General features: G+C 40.2%; 1 protein-coding gene and 1 long non-coding RNA gene across 4 annotated transcripts; one reads left to right on the top strand and one right to left on the bottom strand.

The window, feature by feature from the left end:
• Positions 1-17,237, top strand: EI24 (EI24 autophagy associated transmembrane protein). 3 transcript variants are annotated; one of them, XM_087970015.1, is made up of 12 exons: positions 1-186; positions 675-732; positions 3,900-4,045; positions 5,587-5,732; positions 7,366-7,426; positions 8,441-8,507; positions 8,864-8,988; positions 9,557-9,676; positions 11,297-11,408; positions 11,787-11,898; positions 13,969-14,043; positions 15,637-17,237. In XM_087970015.1, the coding sequence occupies exons 3-12, from the start codon at positions 4,004-4,006 to the stop codon at positions 15,785-15,787; spliced, it is 1,011 nt and encodes a 336-aa protein (XP_087826141.1). In that variant the 5' UTR covers positions 1-186; positions 675-732; positions 3,900-4,003; the 3' UTR covers positions 15,788-17,237. The 3 variants fall into 3 exon arrangements, with proteins under 3 accessions (XP_087826141.1, XP_087826143.1, XP_087826142.1); XM_087970016.1 differs by having other exon boundaries at positions 100-505; positions 671-732; XM_087970017.1 differs by lacking the exon at positions 675-732 and having other exon boundaries at positions 51-182.
• On the bottom strand, positions 16,092-20,571 carry LOC148130042 (uncharacterized). The gene is made up of 2 exons (XR_015750362.1): positions 20,243-20,571; positions 16,092-16,283 (listed from the first exon to the last, which is right to left on the bottom strand). It is a non-coding gene; the product is annotated as an uncharacterized LOC148130042 (long non-coding RNA).
• Positions 20,572-20,617: the final 46 nt, after the last annotated feature.

Raw genomic sequence — 20,617 nt, 5'->3', positions numbered from 1 at the left:
GCATCGCCGGCGTCGAAGCCCTGGATGCTCCCTGGCGCGGGCGCTGCCTCCTGGCGAGGCTTCAGGAAGGGAGGGGGAAGAGAGAGAGTGGTGTGAGGTGAGCCGCGCGTGCGCAGTGGCGTCCCGCCCGGTGCTGCCCGAGGAGTGGAAGGCTGACCGCGGACCCCGGGAGGCCTGGGCTGGCAAGTATCGACGGTCGTCTGGGCTGGCTGGCTGGAGGAAGGAAGCGGCCTCCCGCGTTCCTCTTCTGGGATCCTTCTCGTCCTTCCACGGGTTGCGGATTTCCCCGCTTCGCTTTCCCCTTTTTTGGCCACTTCGCGTCGTCTCCGTCCGGCCTAACTACAAAGCCCATCGCCCACCCGCTTGCCCGCCTTCCCTGTCGTCCCCCGCGGCTGGGCAGGAGGAGGGACGCCGTGGTCCCTCCGACCGAGTGTATTCTGCCATTGCCGGGTCTGAGGCGGGTTCTTGCCCCGGGCCGCATCTTTCTCGATCCCTGGCCAGCAAGGTGTAGTGCATGGGGATGATGGGAATTGTAGTCCTTTCGAGACGCCTGGATGGGGACATCCCCCCCCTCCCCGCCTTAAACAGTTTCCGTCGATGCTTACGTGCAAGACTGTGTTTTGAGGGAATAATAATAACAATATCTCATTTTTATTTTGTACAATTCAAGGCAGTGTTATTTAACGCTCCTGCTTCCTGTTTTCCCCACAACAACAACAACCACCCTGTGAGGTAGGTTGGGCTGAAAGAAAGCACCTGGCCTCACAGGCTTTCATATCTGATTAATAATAATAACACCCACAATCTTTCTATTTCCTTGGTGCTTGCTAAAGTTGGGTTGTTTACTTGCAGACATTTCATTACTCAACTAGCTAACAACATCATTGTCTGCAGTTCAGCCCTGAGCTAGTGAGACTCTCTGCTCCAAGTAGTCCTCAACTTACAACAGTTTGTTTAGTGACGGTTTGAAGTTACAACGGCACTGAACAAATGAGCTGTAGCTATTTTTCTCACAACCATTGTTAGATCCCTATGGCCACATGATCAAAATTCAGACGCATGGCAACTGATTCATATTTATGACGGTTGCCATGTCCCGGGGTCCTGTGATCTCCCTTTGCGACCTCCTGACAAGCAAAGTCAATGGGGAAGCCAGATTCACTTAACAACCATGTCACTAACTTAACAATTGCAGTGATTCACTTAACGACTGTGGCAAGAAAGGTTGTAGAATGGGGCAAAATTCACTTAGCAACAACAGAAGTGTTGGGCTCAATTGTAAGTCAAGGACTACCTGTATTGGAGTCTCCATTTCTTCTCCCCATGCCATTTTTCTCCCTTCTTTATATTACACCCAAATTCTTAAATTTGGAACCTGCTTTGCAATCCAACACTGCTTGCACCCCAATACTTTTTGGAGTTAAAGTTTTTCCTTTCTCTTTTTTCTGTTTCATCCATTATTTTGAAGCTTTCCCCACCCTGCGGGGAAACATTTGTTTGTAATATTTTAAGGCATTCTCTTTGAAGAAGTTTCTTCTCATTCAGCAAGCAAACAGACACTGTGAGCAAGTAGTTCAGATATCAGAGAGATGGTCTGTTGTAGCACATCAAAGATCAATCTTCTGAGTTAATCTCCTTATCAAAAGGAGTCTAGTGCAGTGATTAGAAGCCTACTAGAAACTATCAGTCATGAAGTTATTTTTTTCCGGCTTTGCTGCACCTACAAGGTTGTCCAGTAAATTTAGTTAATATATGATTTTTCTCAGAACCAGATATTTCTATTCTGGGAATTGGGGCAATAACACAGACATTTATGACAGGGTTTCAATAAAGTTAAAATAAACATGTTCTAGAAAGTGGCATAGTACCTCTAAACTGAAGCATGATTTCAGTTGCATTTCAAACATTATTTTAAACACAGTACTCGGGATCAATTCTGTCTTGGCAAGAGGATGAATGAGTACTGTAGAGCATGCAGTAGTAGTTCTGTTCCCAAATGACATGATTTAGTGTGAGGTTCCCACATACTGTCATGCTTGAGGTTGTATCTCAAAGTATTAGAGTTGAACACTTGTGTGAGACTGAAAGCTTTCCTTACAAATAATCTCAGACTTTTGAAAGTTTGTACTTCATCCTTTTCATCTAAGTCTTATTGCTGCAACTGCAGATAAAATAGTTCTGGTTTGAAATATGAACGTTTGAGAGTTAATTTGGAAGTGGTTGAGATTCACATTCAGTACATGTATTGATTTATATTTTCTGTAATCTATATATGATTCCTGTGGAGATCTGAATTGATTTATGACAAAATAAGTTTCTTTATATTGTTAAATTTTATGCCAGAGTCCTTGCTATTTACAGGAGAGGTCACAGCCTGATGTTCCAAAGCCCTATATTACTTTCCCTTGGCATCCATATCCTCTGTTACAGAGAGAATATTATGAGTAATCATACTACCTTTAATTGAATTTAGTAATTAAATCAAATTATTTTTTGTCCTGGCATCAGCCACTAAAAACCTTCCATCTTGCTTCAGGTTATGATTATTTTATTCTCTAGAAGCAGTTTTGTTACCACCTCTTCAGATTGTTCCCCGATGCTGTTCTAGAAATTAACCCTGGAATCATGATCGTTATGTTTAATCCAGACAAAACTAAATCTTGATGTTAAGCTTGTTTTGAGCTCTCATATATCTGAACAATTGATTAGAACAACCTGTTGGTTTCCCCTTTCTTCTGTAAATCAGTAGTTTCTATCAGGTTAAACATCCAAGCATCATTTTTTCATTAAGCTGAACAACCCAACATTTGAAAACATACCTCAAATCATGATTTATGACTGTGTTTAGCCAGTCATAAATTATAATTTGATATTTCCGTAACTAGAATGAGACTAAACGTTAATGATGGTTTGGGGTAATATCTCAGAGAAACTGGTTTTGCAATTCTTCTGTATACTATTCTGTAATGTTAATTCTCTGTACTGTCCTTCTATATACTAGCTAACTCATATTAGTCTAAAGTGATTAGTACGTTGATAATCCTATATTTAAAAAATCAGCATATGCCACATAAAGATCTTAAATTGTATTTTAACTTCACAGACAAAAATGAAAAACTATCTATATGTTTGCTAATAAAAGATCCCTATTCTTATTTCATTGGCATCCAGCCTGATTTCTTTGGAGAATTTTTTTCATAGTATATCAGCATTTGCTTTGCCATCACTTGCATTCTAAATTATTTTTTCTTTGGTTTACTTTGGTTAGTGGTATTTTGGTGACGCTGAAGCACTGTTCTACTTGTAAGAACTTTGAACAATATAAGAAAAGACAAAATTATAGAACAATATAAGAAAGACAAAATTATAGTTGTGGATACTTTGTATTTTGTGATTTTTTTTAAATTAAAAATGTTGGAATGCTAAGTAAAATATACATGTATGTTTATTACCAGAAATGAATAATATATTTCAGAAAATGACAGAAAGTAGAGAACCAGAATAGTTTGAGCTGGGGCTGATAATGGGCTTGCCATGTTTGTGGGTGGGTGTTAGTCTCACTTGTGTTTAATGGAAACCATCCCTGCTGAGCTGTTGTGACTTCTTCAGATTTTTTTTTGCTATGTTTTTATATATCATCCACATCCCAAAACATGAGACTTGAATATTTGGAGCATTGTATTATTTGTTGTTGCTTCTTCTTGGAATATCTTAAGCACTGATGTTTATTGTGGTCTGGAAGAAGCATGTTTAAAATGATTTAATATGGTCTTGGAAAGTAAACATTTTCATGATCCATATGAATTTAAGAATGATTAAGGACAAATATACTCTATTTATAATCGTAACATCAATTTCATTGCTTCACTTAATAGCCATCTTTTTTGTTCTTTTGTCAGATTACCAATTTCTCATGTTTTCACAATGAGACAGGCCTGGGGTCATTTCTTCCCTACACCTTGTAGTTGATAGTTTTAGATGTCGAGACAATGCTGGCTTAGATATGGCAGATAGCGTCAAGATCTTCCTTAATGATCTTATCAGGGTAAGTACTTCCTTTTATTCTTGTTATACACAACAATGCATTTAAGATAAGATTGGATTTCAGAGTGTTTCAGCCACTAACATTTATGTTAGCTCCCATACATCTGTCTTTGTGGTATAAAGAAGGGAAGTTTTAGGAACCTGCAGGATTTCATTTACAAACTAGGTATAATTATCAAGTAAAATCCATCTCAGCACCAATTCTGTGGTAGTTTCTCAGTGTTTGGGTTAAGCTCAAGTGTAATATCCTTGTGTCTAACTCTGTGATTCTTAGTAAATAGAGAGTTTCTGAACTGTGATGCCATTATATTAGTGATCAGATAACAAATAACAGAACAGAACAACAGAGTTGGAAGGAACCTCGTAGGTCATGTAGTCTAACCCTCTGCTCAAGCAGGACATCCTATACCATTTCTGACAAGTGGTTGTCCAGTCTTGCTTTAAAGGACTAGATTTAGCTAGAGAATCATTGGGTAGTTACTTAGACATGTCATTTAGAAAAAAAATTCAACAGAAACGATGTTGATGAAGATTATCAGTCATCTAAGTAGAATTGTTTGAAAGTTGAGTGATGACCACTGGTCAGCAAAAAACAAGAAAATCTGGAGTAAGTATCTAACTTATCTTAGATATTTGAAGTATCTAGATGGGTTGCATTTTGACATTCAGTAGAATATCTTTAGAAGAAAATATGGAGGCAACAGGTGTTTAAATTTGTATTTGCAGAAGGGGTGCACAATATGTTTTGAGTCAGGGACCACACTTTGTTTTTGAGTAAACATATACTTCATTTTGTTTCTGGTTTGCACTTAATTAAATTAATGAAATATGATTATTATTACAAGCTTTTATTAGTGCACTAGTTGCAACACTTTCTAGAACAGGCTTTCTGAAGCTTCTGATTTTGTTGCTGTGACATAAAGGTAGTCCTCACCATAGTAGGGTAGTTAAGTTCAATGTAACCTGACCATGACTGGTGACTTCCTAATGGCTTCCCCATTTGACTGATGGAAGCCAGCTGAAAAAGTAGCAAATGGTGATTTTGTGCCTGCAGGGAATTGTGACAACCACAACTTTAAGAAACAGCTATAAATCTTTTTCAGCACTGTCATAACATCAGTCACTGAATGAGTGGTTGGTAAGTTTGCACTATCTGTAGTCCCAATACTGAAGCATCTCTAACTGTTTATTATTTGTATTTAATACTTTTGAAATAAAATTTCAAAATCTGGATTTGTCATATATGTTGAGGATTTGGAACTATTTGAGGAACTTGAGTTTTGTTTGTCACAAGCCAGCTGGCAAGGTTGCAAATGGAAAATTCATGATTCTGGGACTCTAGTTACCAAATTCCTAAATTTTGATCATGTGACTGGAATTGCTACAACAGTCATAAGTGGAAGGACTGGCCATAAGTCACTTTTTTTAGTGCTGTTGGAATTTAAAATAGTCACTAAACGAATGGCTGTTGGTCGAGAAGTACCTGCATACAGACTGTTGAACTGTACACTGTATGTTGAATTTAGAAGTTTATGTCTCTAGGGAATTAAAGATTCCATATGGGGGATCTGCACAATCTCCAAGCTGGATGCTCGGATCCAGCAGAAAAGGGAAGAGCAGCGGAAAAGAAGAGCAACTAGTGTACTTGCCCAACGAAGAGCACAAAGCGAAGAGAGGAAGCAAGAGAAGTAAGTTCCAAGCTTGGGAATTGTGTCGTGCCATCAGTAATCCTCTATCAGTGTTTTATCATCAAGATATCAATAACAATAGCACTTAGGATTATATACCACTTTACAGTGCTTTACAATCCTCTCAGAAGCAGTTTACAGAGTCAGCCTCTGGCCCCCAACGATCTGGGTCCTCATTTTACCCACCTCAGAAGGATGGAAGGCTGAGTCAGTCTTGAGCTGGTGAGAATCAAACTGTTGGCAATTGACAGCAGAATTAGCCTGCAATACTGCATTCTAACCACTGGGCCACCACCAGGATTGCGCTGAATCCTTAGAAGTCATGTCTGCTAGCATAGCATAGTACAAACTGGATCCTGCAAACTTTGGTATGTTGGCCAAATTAAATGAGGATTTTGAAATATTCTATTATGTGGAACTGTCAGCCAGTATAATGTGAGGCACTGACTATGTTCTAGATCAGCGGTTGCCAACTGGTGGGCCGCGAGAAAATTTTGGTGGGCCGCAGAGAAATTCACTCCGAGAACATCCCCTCCAAAGCAATTAATCCAGGCTGTGCAGAAACACAAGGCTGCACTGCCCACATGGCCCACGGGAACCCTCCTTGCCCACTCACTCCTTACCTGGCAAACTTGCCTGCTAAATTGCTATTTTTCCTTTTTCCGACCATCATCTTTTCTGCTGTGCCGGGAGATTTAGATTAGCTAGGAAACAGGAAATGATTGGATTTCTTGCTTTCTAGCTAGTCTTTAGATCTTCGGCTCTGCTTTTAAGCACGGCCGAATCTCCCTTAGGACTGAAGGTTCTCATGGCAAGCAAATTTGAGAGACTGAGCTAGCCGATGGCAGATAGATCACTGAATGATTCTGTGAGCAACTCTATCTGCCTGCCTGCTTTGCCTGATTTTGGATAAAAAGTTGCTCTTTTTAAATAAAAAATTCAATATTTATATTAATATTTATAATATTTACATACAAGCCATGCCCAGCCAGGCACATGACCACCAAGCCACACCCACAAATTAGGCCATGCCCACAGAACCAGTTAGTGGTCCCTAGGATTTAAAATTATGAGTTTGGTGGTCCCTGAGGTGGTGCCTGTTCTAGATAGCTGTTTAATTTCATCATGGAAGCCACTGGATTCTTTGTAGGAAGAGACTTGGAATGAAGATTTTAAGATACTAATTTTTCTCTCCACCCCAGTAGCTTCTGTAGTTGTAATTCATGTTTTTTAAAAAGTAGACTTTATGAATAAGAAATAAAAAAGGCTGCAAATTTATCTTAGGTGCTGTACAACATCCAGTTGTACATATATATCTGTATGATGTTGAATAGTTGAAATGATGACCGTCTACATAGGCTTACCTAATAACAGAGGAAAAACAAGGAAAACTGGAGACCTTTAAAATTGTTTTTTTTTTTAGCCAAATGAGGCTCCCAACAATTTGAAAGTTAATGAGATAATGGAAATGTATACTTTTGCATTTTTATGGTTGCAAATAGATTGAAACCACCAAGCTGAAAGAACCTGCTTTCGTATCTGAAGCATTCCCATCTGTTTTTGTGTTTAAACAGGTGTGCTTTTTGAAAATACACGTTGTTTGATTTTTGCACTTTCTTCTATTTTTCTTTAGTGAACCCCGGATAGTAAGCCGAATACTTCAGTGTTGTGCATGGAATGGAGGTGTATTTTGGGTAAGAATATTTTTGCTTCTTTTTTAACAACAGCAACATAATTGAATCAATTGCTTTGTTCCTTTTTGCAAATATGCTTACTTGCTTGAACTTTGTAATTGGATAATGCTTCAACCTGAAAAGCAAACTGAATAGTGATTGAAATCACTTCTATTTCCCAGATAAGGGATAGCTAACTTATAGTTAGCCTTGGTAGATGCAGTGTTATCCCAATCAGATTTTAATATAAGTATAAATAGCTACGCAATCCCAGGAAATAGCTGTTTGCATTAAGAAATGTTGGCAGCCCCTCATCTATTTTTGTCATCTCAATAGCAATAGCACTTAGACTTACATACCGCTTTGCAGTGCTTTTACAGCCCTCTCTAAGTGGTTTACAGAATCAGCCTATTGCCCCCAACAATCTGGGTCCTCATTTTACCCACCTCGGAAGGATGGAAGGCTGAGTCAACCCTGAGCCTGGTGAGATTCGAACTGCCAAATTGCAGGCAGCCAACAGGCAGCAGAAGTGGCCTGCAGTACTGCATTTTAACCACTGCGCCACCGTGGCTCTCAAATACTGGGATTGTGGAACTATAGCACTGTGCAAGTTCTAGAAAAAGTGCAGTTTGTTTAAGGAGGTGCTTACGGATATCGGATGTAGTTTAATACTTTTCTAAAGCACCTTTTTGGTTTTGGATCCAAAGAACTTTATATCCTTAATTTCAGTTTAGGGAAAGTTTGTAGCTTTGTGTTTATAGCATTTTAGTGTTTCTTTTTGCTGTGTTTTTCCCTGTTATGATTTCCCCATAGAACTACAGATGAGTGTGCTGGAGCTGTCATATTTGTAAAGATAAATTATTCATATATTTACTTGTGTATGTACCATGAAATATGTGCTAAGGTATCCAGGATTGAAGTCAGTTGTAGAAAACAGAATTGCATCTTCTGGATCTTGGAAAACATTTCCCCATAGCACCATGCACATTTAAAAATTAGTGGTTAAAACTGAATTATTGTGTGGTTTTTTTTTAGCTTAGCCTCCTCTTGTTCTATCGGGTATTCATCCCTCTGCTTCAGTCAGCAACAGCGCATGTAATTGGTAAGTATATTACTGTTTAAGGCATTTGCCAAATAAATAATTCTTTGTGCCTAGCCTAGCCAATTATATTATGATAGACAAGTATACAATTGAATCTGTCCTACTCTTCTCTTCCCTTTCCCTCAAATTTTCAAACTTGGAACATAGTACTATATTTGTAAAGTTGAAATAACACTCTTGAATTAAAAGAAGATACAATTATGGTCCTGTCTGTATTTACCAATCAGTTGTCTACTTGTGACTATAGAGGGAAGATATATTTTCTTTTTCTGGGGTAGCAGTTCATGTGAAGCCCCTAAATTGTAATGAATCTTTTTTTCTTATTACTGTTGAAAATGCTCTCTCTGTTTTGGAAGGTGACCCATCATTACACGGTGATGTCTGGTCTTGGCTGGAATTTATTCTCACCTCTGTCTTCAGTGCCCTTTGGGTCCTCCCCCTCTTTGTGCTCAGTAAAGTGGTCAATGCCATTTGGTTTCAGGTAAGTAGTTTTTTGAGGAAATTGATAACTTGGCCTAGCTCTTTCTTCTTGGTTATCTACATAAAACATTCCTTGATACACAGATAGTCCTTGTCTTACAACCATTTGTAGTGACCATTCGAAGTTACAGTAGCACTGAAAAAAGCGGCTTACAACTATCCCTCTCACTTAACGACTATCACAGCATTCCCACAGTCATGTGATCAAAATTTGGGTGCTTGGCAACCACCATATATTTATGATGATTGCCGTGTCCTGGGGTTATGTGCTTGTCATTTGCAATCTTCCCAGCTGGCTTCCAACAAGTAAAGTCAAAGGGAAGCCGGATTCACTTAATGACTGCATAGTTCACTTAAGAATTGCAGTGATTTGCTTAACAGCCATGGCCGAAAAGCTCTTAAAATTGGCCGTAACTCATTTAACAACCAATATGCTTACCAATGGAAATTCTGGTCTTAATTGTCATAAGTCAAGGACTACCTGTATTGTACTGTGTTTTTTGAGGGATATTCAAGGCAGCGAACTTCTTCCATTTTGTTCAGAACTAAGTCTGATTATTCCGTTTCAGGACATTGCTGATCTGGCATTTGAGGTGTCAGGAAGGAAGCCGCAGCCTTTCCCCAGTGTCAGTAAAATCATTGCCGACATGTTGTTTAACCTCTTATTGCAAGCTCTCTTTCTCATCCAGGTAAGAATGGGCATAAAACACTCAATCCAAATTTTCCAGACATTAAGAGTAATAGACATTAGTATTTGAAGGACACCCAAATGGCATACATTTGGCAGACCTTACAAGAAATAAACCACAAGGTAGAAAAAAGCGGAGAGGACTGGGAAAGAAAAAGGAATGAATTATGCCATATTTTTATAAATAGGTTTGCGAGCCAGTTTGATTTATGTGGTAGTTCTCTCCCAGTCACAACCTTTGGCATTATAGATTTAACACTACTACTTCTTCAAAGCTGTTTATAATGGAGAGTTCTTGGACTCCTGTCCTCCTGACATGCAAGAGAAAACTACAGGCCAGGTTTGTTGCTCAAATGTGCATAGCCAAGAATGATGGTCATGAACTGTGTTGCCCTTGGACCAGGGATCCAATGCTCTGATATTGGGACTGGAGCAGAGTGTATGAAGGAAGAAGAGAATCAAGTATACTGTTAATCCTTGATTTATGACCATAATTGGATTGGAATTTCAGTCCTAAGTAGAGGTTCCAAAGTGACCAGACTCATGATTATTATATGTTTGTTAATAATATGATTGGTTTTACAGTGGTTGTTAAGCAAGTGTGGTTATTAAGCAAACCATGTGTGATGACCCAGGGTGGGATACAAAAACAACAAAGTCACAAAAACAGGTGAAGTCCCTTTAATTCCTTCAACTTGGCTTTAAAGGTCCAATTATCATTGGCTGGAAAAAAAAACCTCCCCCACAAACAGTTGCGAAAAGGAAGAACTTCCATTCAAACTCAAAATACATATAAATTATAAATAGAAAAAAACCACAAACCACATTGAAGAATTAATGAGACAAGGCAGGATAAGGGCTTGAAGACGTCCACAGATATTGAAATACACACACTGGAAAGGACGCCAGAAATCGGATAAGAACTGACAGACTAGAAATATTTTCACGCTTTACTTCCAGCACTGGCCCATGAGCAGTTTGTCCTTTTAAACATTCCTCACAGCTGCAGCCCATGAAGGGGATCAAGGTCCTTTCCTCCCCCGTAGACCATGCCATTCACGTTTCTCCTTTATCCACTCCTCCCTGCGTGCCCTAGGATGACGAGGGGATGGGCCTGGGTCTTCCTCTGAATGCCCAGCCGGCCTTTGCTCTTCCCCAGTTTCCTCCACAACCTCCGGAGCCACACTCCCACTCCCTGTAGGCTGTTCCTCCTCTCCCTCGGAGTCAGATTCTAACAGGGGCATGACACTATGTGGTTATAGGTGGAAAGCCATTTTATCCAATGTATCATTCTTGCCAGAAAACTGCAATAATATCACAAAGTGCAGTCATACGATGCTGCCACTAGTCATACATGTGAGCCAGTTGCCAAAATACAGTCGGGGGTTGTGTGGCAGTCATAACTTGGAGGATGGGTCGTGAGTAGTTTGAGTCCATTGTAACTGCAAATGGTTGTTAAGCAATCATTTGTAAATCAAGGACTACCTGTACTGTCTCTTCACTCGTTTAGTTTCTTGGGCTTTTCATAATGACTAATGAATTGGGCTTTTTAATGAAGTACAGAATTTGAGTTTTCTATGGAAGGGAATGGTCTTTAAAGTGGATTTCTTGCTTTTTCCAGGGGATGATTGTGAGCCTGTTTCCTATTGATATCATTGGGCAGTTAATTAGTCTGCTTCATATGTCGCTGCTTTACTCACTGTATTGCTTTGAATACCGTTGGTTTAATAAAGGTGAGTCCTGGCTTTTCACTGTGTAATTAACTTTTTAAAAAATCCTCTCATTTTGTTCTTAAGAATTTGAGTTATTTTGTGCAAATGTATACAAATCCCATCAAACCCTCTTCCAGTAGAATCTTTATTAGAGATTCTCCAGTGGCTGAAGCAGAACTGAAAAATTTAAGAATACATATTTTTCTCTGCCTCCTGCTGGTGGTAGCTGGAAGTCACTGCTGATTGTGATCAGTAAAATACTGGTATGTGTCGTATTTACATACTTCCTCGAATGTGAAGCAGGAAATATTGGGATTGTAATTCCTGAAATATGAAATCCAGTATTATATCACAATATTAATTCTTTGAACCATGTGTTTTGGGCTTTTCTCTTGCCAGGAATTGAAATGCATCAACGATTATCCAACATTGAAAGGAACTGGCCTTATTACTTTGGATTTGGGTTACCACTGGCCTTTCTCACTGCAATGCAGTCTTCTTACATTATCAGGTGACTTATTGAGAAATTGGAGACATGCCATCTTTTTTCTTTTCTGTGAGAGGGATAGGAGGAAAAGTAGGTAGGGAATTATTGGAAAGAGACCTGGTGTAAATGATAATGGGGAAGGAGAATAAGAGCATCTCTCAGAGCAGTGATAGAAGCAAAGCCTTTGAAAAACTGGTCTTGTGGAAGTGTTGTGAGCCCCTGAAGATTTAATTGAGATGTATGGCTCTTTTCTTCTGGACATCCATGATGTGTTTTTCTATTGTATTGTTTCCTCCTTTTAAAAGTGTAAGCCACCAGAGTCATCTATACTCAGACAACCTCTAAATCATGAGTGAATGAATGAATGAATATTTCATGATAAAGTACAAGAAAACCAAGACACTTCTCATAAATACAGTATTATTTCCTATTTCCAGTTATGCCAAAATATTAATCTGGGCAGGACTTGGATGCTGGCCTTTCTGCTGCTGATTTGTTGAGCCATTCCATGTGTCAATTATAGGGAACAAGAGAGAGCCTACTATACAAAAACTTAGGTGGTATATAAATTTAATAAATTATTTTGATATAGGACAGGGATGTCAAATGGGCCATGCCCACCCCCAGTTTAGCAAAGGGGGGGAAAGTCACAGTATGTCACGTGACGACAACGTGACGACGTGAGTATGACACCCCTGATATAGGAGAAGCTATGTTTTATTGAGTAGCGAGCTGCATGACAAAAGATGTGGATACAGCATTTGGATGCTGGATATTTGGGTTCTTCTTTGTTTATTTTCTATTTATTAAATTTATATGTTGCCCATTATTAAATTTATATGTCGTCCATCTCATCAATAAGGCGACTTTGGGCAGCTTATACAGGTGAAACTCAAAAAATTATAATATCGTGCAAAAGTTCATTTATTTCAGTAATGCAGCTTAAAAGGTGAAACTAATATATGAGATAGACTCATTACATGCAAAGCAAGATAGTTCAAGCCATGATTTATCATAATTGTGAAGATGATGGCTTACAGCTCATGAAAACCCCAAATGAACAATCTCAGAAAATTAGAATATGACATGCAATCAATAAAACAAGGATTGTGCATAGAACAATATCGGACCTCGGAAAAGTATAAGCATGCATATGTACTCTACTTGGTTTGGGCCCCTTTTACAGCAATTACTGCCTCAATGCGGCGTGGCATGGAAGCTATCAGCCTGTGGCACTGCTGAGGTGTTATGGAAGACCAGGATGCTTCAATAGCGGCCTTCAGCTCTTCTGCATTGTTTGGTCTCATGTCTCTCATCTTTCTCTTGGCAATGGTGTTCAGGTCAGGCGAGTTTGCTGGCCAATCAAGCACAGTAATCCCACGGTCATTGTTTCACATTTTAAGTTGCATTACTGAAATAAATGAACTTTTGCATGATATTCTAATTTTTTGAGTTTCACCTGTAAACCATAAAAGATAAATAGAAAAAAAAATAAAATTAAGAAGAGGTACATAAAAACTAAGACCAAGGTTGCTTTCACACATCATAATGTATGAGCAATTTTTTCAGTGATTGAAGGAACATGCAAGTTAATAAATTTAGGACATCTAAGCCTAAGGCACAACATTTGGAAAAAACAGGTTCATTCACTATACTGTCCTCTTCATTTTCCCATACACGGGTATATGTGTGCATGTGCCCGTATGTCGGTGGTTGGATTCTCAGATCTTGTTTAAGACATGATTTATTCTACCTAGAATTTATCAAAACAGTGACATTTACTTGTTTCAAATATAGCCCTAACCTGATTACCATAATTTAAAAACCATAGTGCAATTCACTAATTTCTTGGTAGCATAAACACAATGACATGCTCCACTTGACTCAGTTTAAGGATGTAAAAAAAACCCTGCACTAAAGTAGAAAGGAAAGGTTTATGCTCACCGCTGTACTACTGGTCTCCTAAATCTGCATTAAGACTTTTCATCCACATCATATTCTCTAGTTTATCCATTCTCCCTTTTTCAAAAAAAAGTCTGCAGAGAGACTTGTATCACACCTTCTATTTTCTTTCCCTGCCTCCCTTCCCCACAGCGGCTGCTTGTTCTCCATTCTTTTCCCTCTATTTATTATCAGCGCCAACGAATCCAAGGCACCAGGAAGAGCATAGTAAGTACCCATTTCCTTTGCCAGCAGATGTTTTTGTGAATGAGAGAAGTACAGTCTACCTAAAACTGCTGATTTCTTCTTCCTTAATGGTCTCACTAAATACTTTTTCTTGGTGTTGAGAATGAGGTAATCTAGATTAGTGGTTCTCAACCTTGATTTTACAAACTGATGGGGGAGAACACATATAGTTACGTATGCAGCATTTGCATGAATATGTGTTATTTGATAAATACTCGAGTATTTATGTCAGTGTTCTAGATAGCTTTGGAAACAACTGACTTTGTTATTTCAAGATGTTCAAACTTGAATGTTCTCTTCCGCATTCAAAGTTTGCTGTACTAGGTCAATAAAATTAGGGTTTTTCTATTTATGATTATTTTATTTGTAATTATTATTCATATATTTTATTATTTATGATTGATGAAGAGTTGGAATATGCTTGCTGTTTACAGTCTTGATTGGGAAGAATGCCAGTGTCTTTTTTTTTTTTTTGACAAGAACAGTGCTTGGCTAGCATTTATTAACTGATAAAGGCCATATTCAATATTCATGTCAAAAATGGCAGAACATTGATAGCCCAGCAGTTATGAAAAAAGAAGATATTGAGGGCTGCAAAACTGCAAGATTTTACGTAGGCCCCAGGCTGCCCACTTCCTTGTTAGAATAACTGGGTGCCTTTTACCTCAGGTGAGAAATAAAAGAATATTTGTTACCAGGAAAAGATGCAGATATTCCTAAATTTATGACAGTTTTCTTAATGATGGTTAAAATTAACAATGGACTCAGAAAAGGGCCATAAAGCAGATGTATTGCTTAATGACTACTTCACTCAACAACTGAGATTCCATTTTGGTTGTAAGTCAAGGATTACCTGTATAGGTAAGGGCTTCTACCCCAGTGGAGTAGATTATACCATATTCCATTTTTTTTGCCCTGACAGCTATGGTTAGTAAGCAGAAAGGATTCTACTACTTATAAACCTGTACTGCTTATAAACTTTTATGCCTAAGTCTAAAAGGTTTATTTATTATTTATTTATTGAATTTTGCTCCCCATCTTTCCACAAGTCTGCATAATTGACAAAGATTTCAGCAGTAGGGAACTGTTCTTAATTGGTGTTGGGCAGATTTGATATGTTGAAAGGCCCTAATGCAGAATACAGGTAGTTTTCGACTTAGGACTAGAATTGAAGCCCAAATTTCCATTGCTACGCAAGACAGTTGATGGGTAAATTTTGCCCCATTTTATGACCTTTCTTGCCACAGTTGTTAAGTGAGTCATGGCAGTTATTAAATTAGTGACACGGTTGTAAAGCAATATTGACTTTGCTTGTCAGAAGGTCGCAAAATGTGACCACGTAATCCTGGGGCATTGCAACCATCAGAAATACAAGCCAGTTGCCCAGTGTCTGGATTTTGATCACATGACCACAGTGGTCGTGTGAAAAACTGCCAAAAGTCTTTTTTCTGTTCCATTATAGCTTCAAATGGTCACTAAACGACTGATTGTAAGTCAAGGACTACCTGTATGTCCGCAAATTAAAGGGATTTTAATAGAGGTTAAGAAACTAATAGAGGTTGTCTTCTATTCCAGCCACTTCCAGCTACGCCTCTTTTCCTTGGTCGTCTTCCTTAGCAATAAGCTATTTCATAAGACGGTTTATTTTCAATCCAACCAGAGCAGCTCTTCATCTGCTGATCGACTGCCCTCACCACGCTCCTCCCCTGCTCGACTGGCACACTAAACCCCAAAGCAGGGAGGAGGGGAAAGAAGAGAACCCTTCAGACAATACGTGTTTCTGTCATTCTGAGGAGGGAAGGAAACGGTCTGCCGGGGGAGGGTTGGGGGTGAGGGGCTTGTGCATTTTCCCTTGTGATCTCCCTTTTAAGCCCCTGTTGGACATTGGTTTGCATCTCACCCAGTGATAGAATGGAATACTTTGGGTGGGTGGGTGGGCGAGTGGGTGGGAGGACCCTGGGTTTTTAACACTTTGTGAGTTTATTTCAGAAGCCAGGTTCTTTGCTTGTTTTTATAGTGTGTAATGGGCCTGTTTCTGTGCACTTTTTTGTATATTTCCTTACCTCCTCCCCATTTCCCAGGATGAATGGTTTTTGTAATGCATATTGTCTTGCCTTTCTGATGCTGATGGGGTCTTTACCACAAGGGTTGGATTTTTCTCAATGATTGCAGTTCTTTATATGGTAACCTCAGGTCAGGATTTTGTAATCCCCAGTTGTGTGCTGAAATGAAAAGTGGATCATGTAACACTTGGGCAAGGTTAAGATGTTGTGGGAGGGCTCTGCCTCTGCCTGGCATCTGGTGGCCTCTCTTAACTTTATTTGGTTTTTATTTTTTATTTTGAAGGGATCTGCTTTTGATGGATGCAACAAATTCCTAATCTTAAGGACAGAATGTACCGTTTCGTTTTTTTTACTTATATCCTTGGAGCTTTTGAAAAGCACCTTCTGAACATTGAAAGGGAAATTTGAAAAGTGTACGGGTAAAGTTTGGCACTGAAGCGAAAACTTGTTAATTCTTGTGTCTGGGGTTGTAAGGTTGACAATATACTGTTAAAATCTTGCAAGGAACAATGCTTCTACGGAACTTATTTATGGATCCTGGAGATGGATTTTTTTTTCCGGGTGGGGGGGCAGGAGGACTTGTACACAAGGGAGATTCTGAAAGATCTCTATAGAGAAACAGGTGGGGGTGGTTTCAACAGGGCTTCTGCACAAGTCTACATAGGGGCCACTGGTGCTAAGCCCAATATGCGGAACAGAATTTGTTAATTTCAGTTCCAAAGGCCTCCAACTCAAATACTGATAGGAAGGCTGACCTGGAATTATTGTCCCAGATGGGTGAGAATCATGGACACCAAAGTGATCCTGTGTGATTGTAGCTGCAATTGAAGTTAAGGAGTCCTCAGCTCAGGATAAGTGAACTTCATATGTATTCATCTGTCTGTGTGTGTACATATGTAATTGTGTATGCACAAAGAAGTATAATGTGGTCCTGATCTTAGGCAGTATTCCTTATGCATGTCAGTTTCTGTATGGCTAAACATTATGAGATTTTTTAAAAAAGAAAAAGCCCTTTGGTTTTTGTAGAACTGAAGTCAGTCTACAGATAAATGTTTTCTCTTGTATTTTCACACTGAACCATTAAAAGAAAATGGGATACCCCAAAAAATGTGATTGTGTGACTGAATCATGAAACTCATTTTGATGGGGATGGGAGAAGGGCAGAATAAAAACTTAAAAACTTCCCACAAACTGGTTCAAATAATTTCTGTTCCTAATTCAAACTTTTCTGCTTGGGAAATGACCCAAAGTGGCATTTATGGATAGGAGCCAGGTGAATTAAAATTATGGTTTCCAGGGAATGAGAAAGAATTGTATAAACGCTAAAAAAAACAAGGGCTGCGTAGATAGATTTTTTTTAAAAAAAATGGCATAGTATTATCTGCTTTGAATATATAAATTTTTGCCTTTATCTGCAGCTTTTTCAGATGCTGCCCAATAGACATAAGATAAATGCAAGAAATTCATTTGCCAAAAAAAGAGAGGGGAGGAAGAGACAAGCGAGGAAGATGCTGTTGTTGATGTAGTGCCTAAAATTATGTTATTTATTACAGTTGTTTATTATATCTTGCTTTCAAAAAATACTAATAGCTGTCATTAGGGAAGGACTGAGGTAGAAGCAACAAGAGAAAATCAGAATGCTCAGGGTTGATGTAGAACATTTGGAAATTATGCATATTACAACTGTAAAGAATACCTTTGAAGGAGATGTCTGAGGCTGCCCTTCAAGCCTGGTAGAACCAGGTTGAGAACTGGATGGGGGAAGGGCCAAATTTTAATTTTGATAGCATTTGATATCTCTTGGGGCTGGATGGTGTTTGGGGTAAATACAATTAACGTATTTGCATATCACATTGTCCAAACAAATCACATGCATTGGGATTCTTCTAACCTACAGAACGATCAACTTTCCACCCCCTATTAGCCTACCTAGTGCATAATGCAAATACAGCTTTCCCCCTTGGGAGCCATATTCCCATCTTCATCTTAAAAGACTTTGATCTTTAAAATGCAGACTCACCACTTGTACCCAATTGCAAATTCTGCCTTGTTTCGAAAAGGAAATAAAAAGGGTTTGGATGGAGCTGGTCTTAAGGGTTGTGTGGTGGGCAAAGGATACCCCAAGCTATCAACAATATACCAATTGAAATCGGTGGCATATCAATTTCCTCTAATAATACAATAAGTGATGAGCGATCAGTCCCCTGCAAAAAAAACCTGTATTTTCCTGGGCAAATAGGCAGCAATATAAATTCAGTAAATACTAATAATAAAATGGCCGTTTTCCAATCTTAAGCTGTTGCCAGCCTGATGCTTTCCAAAAGAGCTGGCACTGTGGACGATGACTCTAGGTCTGGGCGATTCTGTGGATTAGGTTTCTCCTTGTATTCTAATCTTGCACTACTTTCTTTGAGTCCTATACTCTGGCTGGTGTCAGCTTTGATGGTGGCTGGTGCCGTAGATCTGAATAAGAGAATAGGAAGGGACCTTGGAGGTCTTCTAGTCCAACCCCCTGCTTAAGCAGGAGACCCTATACCAGTGGTGGCAAACCTTTATCGGCTCCCGTGCCGATAATTGCGCTTGGACTCGTGTGCCAGCACCCAGAAGGCAATGCGTGCTGGGCCCGCCCCCCCTGCGCATGCGATCACCCCCTCCCACGCCATCCATCTGCACATGTGCGTGCAATCACCCCCACACCATCCATGCATGCGTGTGTGACCCCCAGCGCACGTTGCGTGTTTCTGCGCCCTCCCACGCATGCGTGCCAGATACCCGACAATCAGCTGTCGGGCAGCGGCATGCGTGCATGCGCAGTGGGGCTCTTCCGGGTGAGCTCTCGTGTGCTGGGGGAAATGGCTCTGCGTGCCACTTTCGGCATGCGTGCCTTAGGTTCGCCATCACGGCCCTATACTATTTCAGACAGGTGGCTGCTCTTCTTAAAAATCTCCAGTGATGAAGCAGCCACGACTTGAAGGCAACTTCTGTTGCACTGGTCAATTGTTCTCCCTGTTACGAAATTTCTCCTTAATTCCAGGCTGGTGCTCTCCTTGGTTAGTTTCCATCCATTGCTCCCTGTCTGGCCTTCGGGTGCTGTGGAGCAGCGGTCGCCAACCAGTGGGCTGCGAGAAAATTTTGGTGGGCCGCAGAGAAATCTCAATCCCAGAGCACACACCCCAAAGCAATTAATCCAGGCTGCACAAGGCTGCTCAGCCCACATGGCCGGCGGAAACCCACTCACTCCTTACCTGGCAAACTTGTCTGCTAAGTTGCTATTTTTCCTTTTTCCGACCATCATCTGTTCTGCTGTGCCGGGAGATTTAGATTAGCTAGGAAGCAGGAAATGGTTGGATTTCTTGCTTTTTAGCTCAGCACAGCTGAACCTCCCTTAGGCCTGAAGGTTTGCTTGCAAGCAAATTCAGTGCAGACTCACAGCAAGCAAATTTGAGAGACTGAGCTAGCCGATGGCAGATAGATAGATCTCTGAATGATTCTGTAAGCAACTCAAATCTGCCTGCTTTGCCTGATTTTGGATAAAAGTTGCTTTTTTAAATATAAAACATTCAATATTTACATACATGATGTGTTGTGTTAATTTTGTGAGTTTGCTTGCTGGCAAATTTTATGAGTTTGCAAGCAAATTTTATGTGACAAACTGAGCTAGCCAATGGCAGATAGATAGATCTCTGAATGAATCTGTGATTCTGTGAGCAACTCAATCTGCCTGCCTGCTTTGCCTGATTTTGGGTAAAAGTTGTTCTTTTTTTATTAAAAAAATCAATATTTATATTAATATTTATAATATTTACATACAAGCCATGCCCAGCCAGTCACATGACCACCAAGCCACGCCCACAAATTAGGCCATGCCCACAGAACCAGTTAGTGGTCCCTGGGATCCAAAATGAGTTTGGTGGTCCCTGAGGTCCAAAAGGTTGGCGACCCCTGCTCCCCTGAGATATTGGAAGACTGCTATCATGTCGCCCCCAGTCCTCCTTTTCATTAAACTAGACCAGAGGTCGCCAAACTTGGCCACTTTTAAGACTTGTGGAGAATTCTGGGAGTTGAAGTCCACAAGTCTTAAAAGTGCCAAGTTTGGGGACCCCTCAACTAGATCATACCCATGGTCTAATGCTCAGCTGGTGCGGTCATTTTGACGCGATTCTGGCAGCGACACTCCTCCCAGCTGAAGGGCTGGGAAAAGCTGCAAGAGCTCCAGCCACTTCCTTAAATCTGGCGGTTCAGACGCGCTCCGGGGAACCCGGCCTCGAACTCGCCCTGCCGCCTCCTGCCACGTGAAAGCCTCTGGCCACGCCCCCTCCGAGCTCCGCCCCACTCACCCCTCGTTTACCCACAGCGACACGTCACTACTCGCGCCTCAACCAAGCTTCCCTCCTCCAAGACAACCAATCCCGTCGGGCCCCTCCTCCTCCCCCTCTGAATCGGGGACGGAACTCCCGACGCTCGGTCCCTCGAACTTCCGCTTTGTTGACGGA

The sequence above is a fragment of the Notechis scutatus genome, chromosome 7 (genome assembly GCF_049901735.1).
Source record: "Notechis scutatus isolate UNSWTSFEM ecotype Mainland chromosome 7, rNotScu1.2, whole genome shotgun sequence".
NCBI lineage: Eukaryota > Metazoa > Chordata > Lepidosauria > Squamata > Elapidae > Notechis > Notechis scutatus.
The sequence above is the reverse complement of the archived record's forward strand: the minus strand, read 5'-3'. Positions and strand labels throughout refer to the sequence as shown.

Bases quoted from the DNA above. Each gene is read 5' to 3' on its own strand.
- EI24 (XM_087970015.1), top strand. From the start codon at position 4,004: ATGGCAGATAGCGTCAAGATCTTCCTTAATGATCTTATCAGG. The intron at 7,427-8,440 runs GTAAGAATATTT...GTTTTTTTTTAG, and splicing joins GGAATGGAGGTGTATTTTGG to CTTAGCCTCCTCTTGTTCTA. The intron at 9,677-11,296 runs GTAAGAATGGGC...TGCTTTTTCCAG, and splicing joins AAGCTCTCTTTCTCATCCAG to GGGATGATTGTGAGCCTGTT.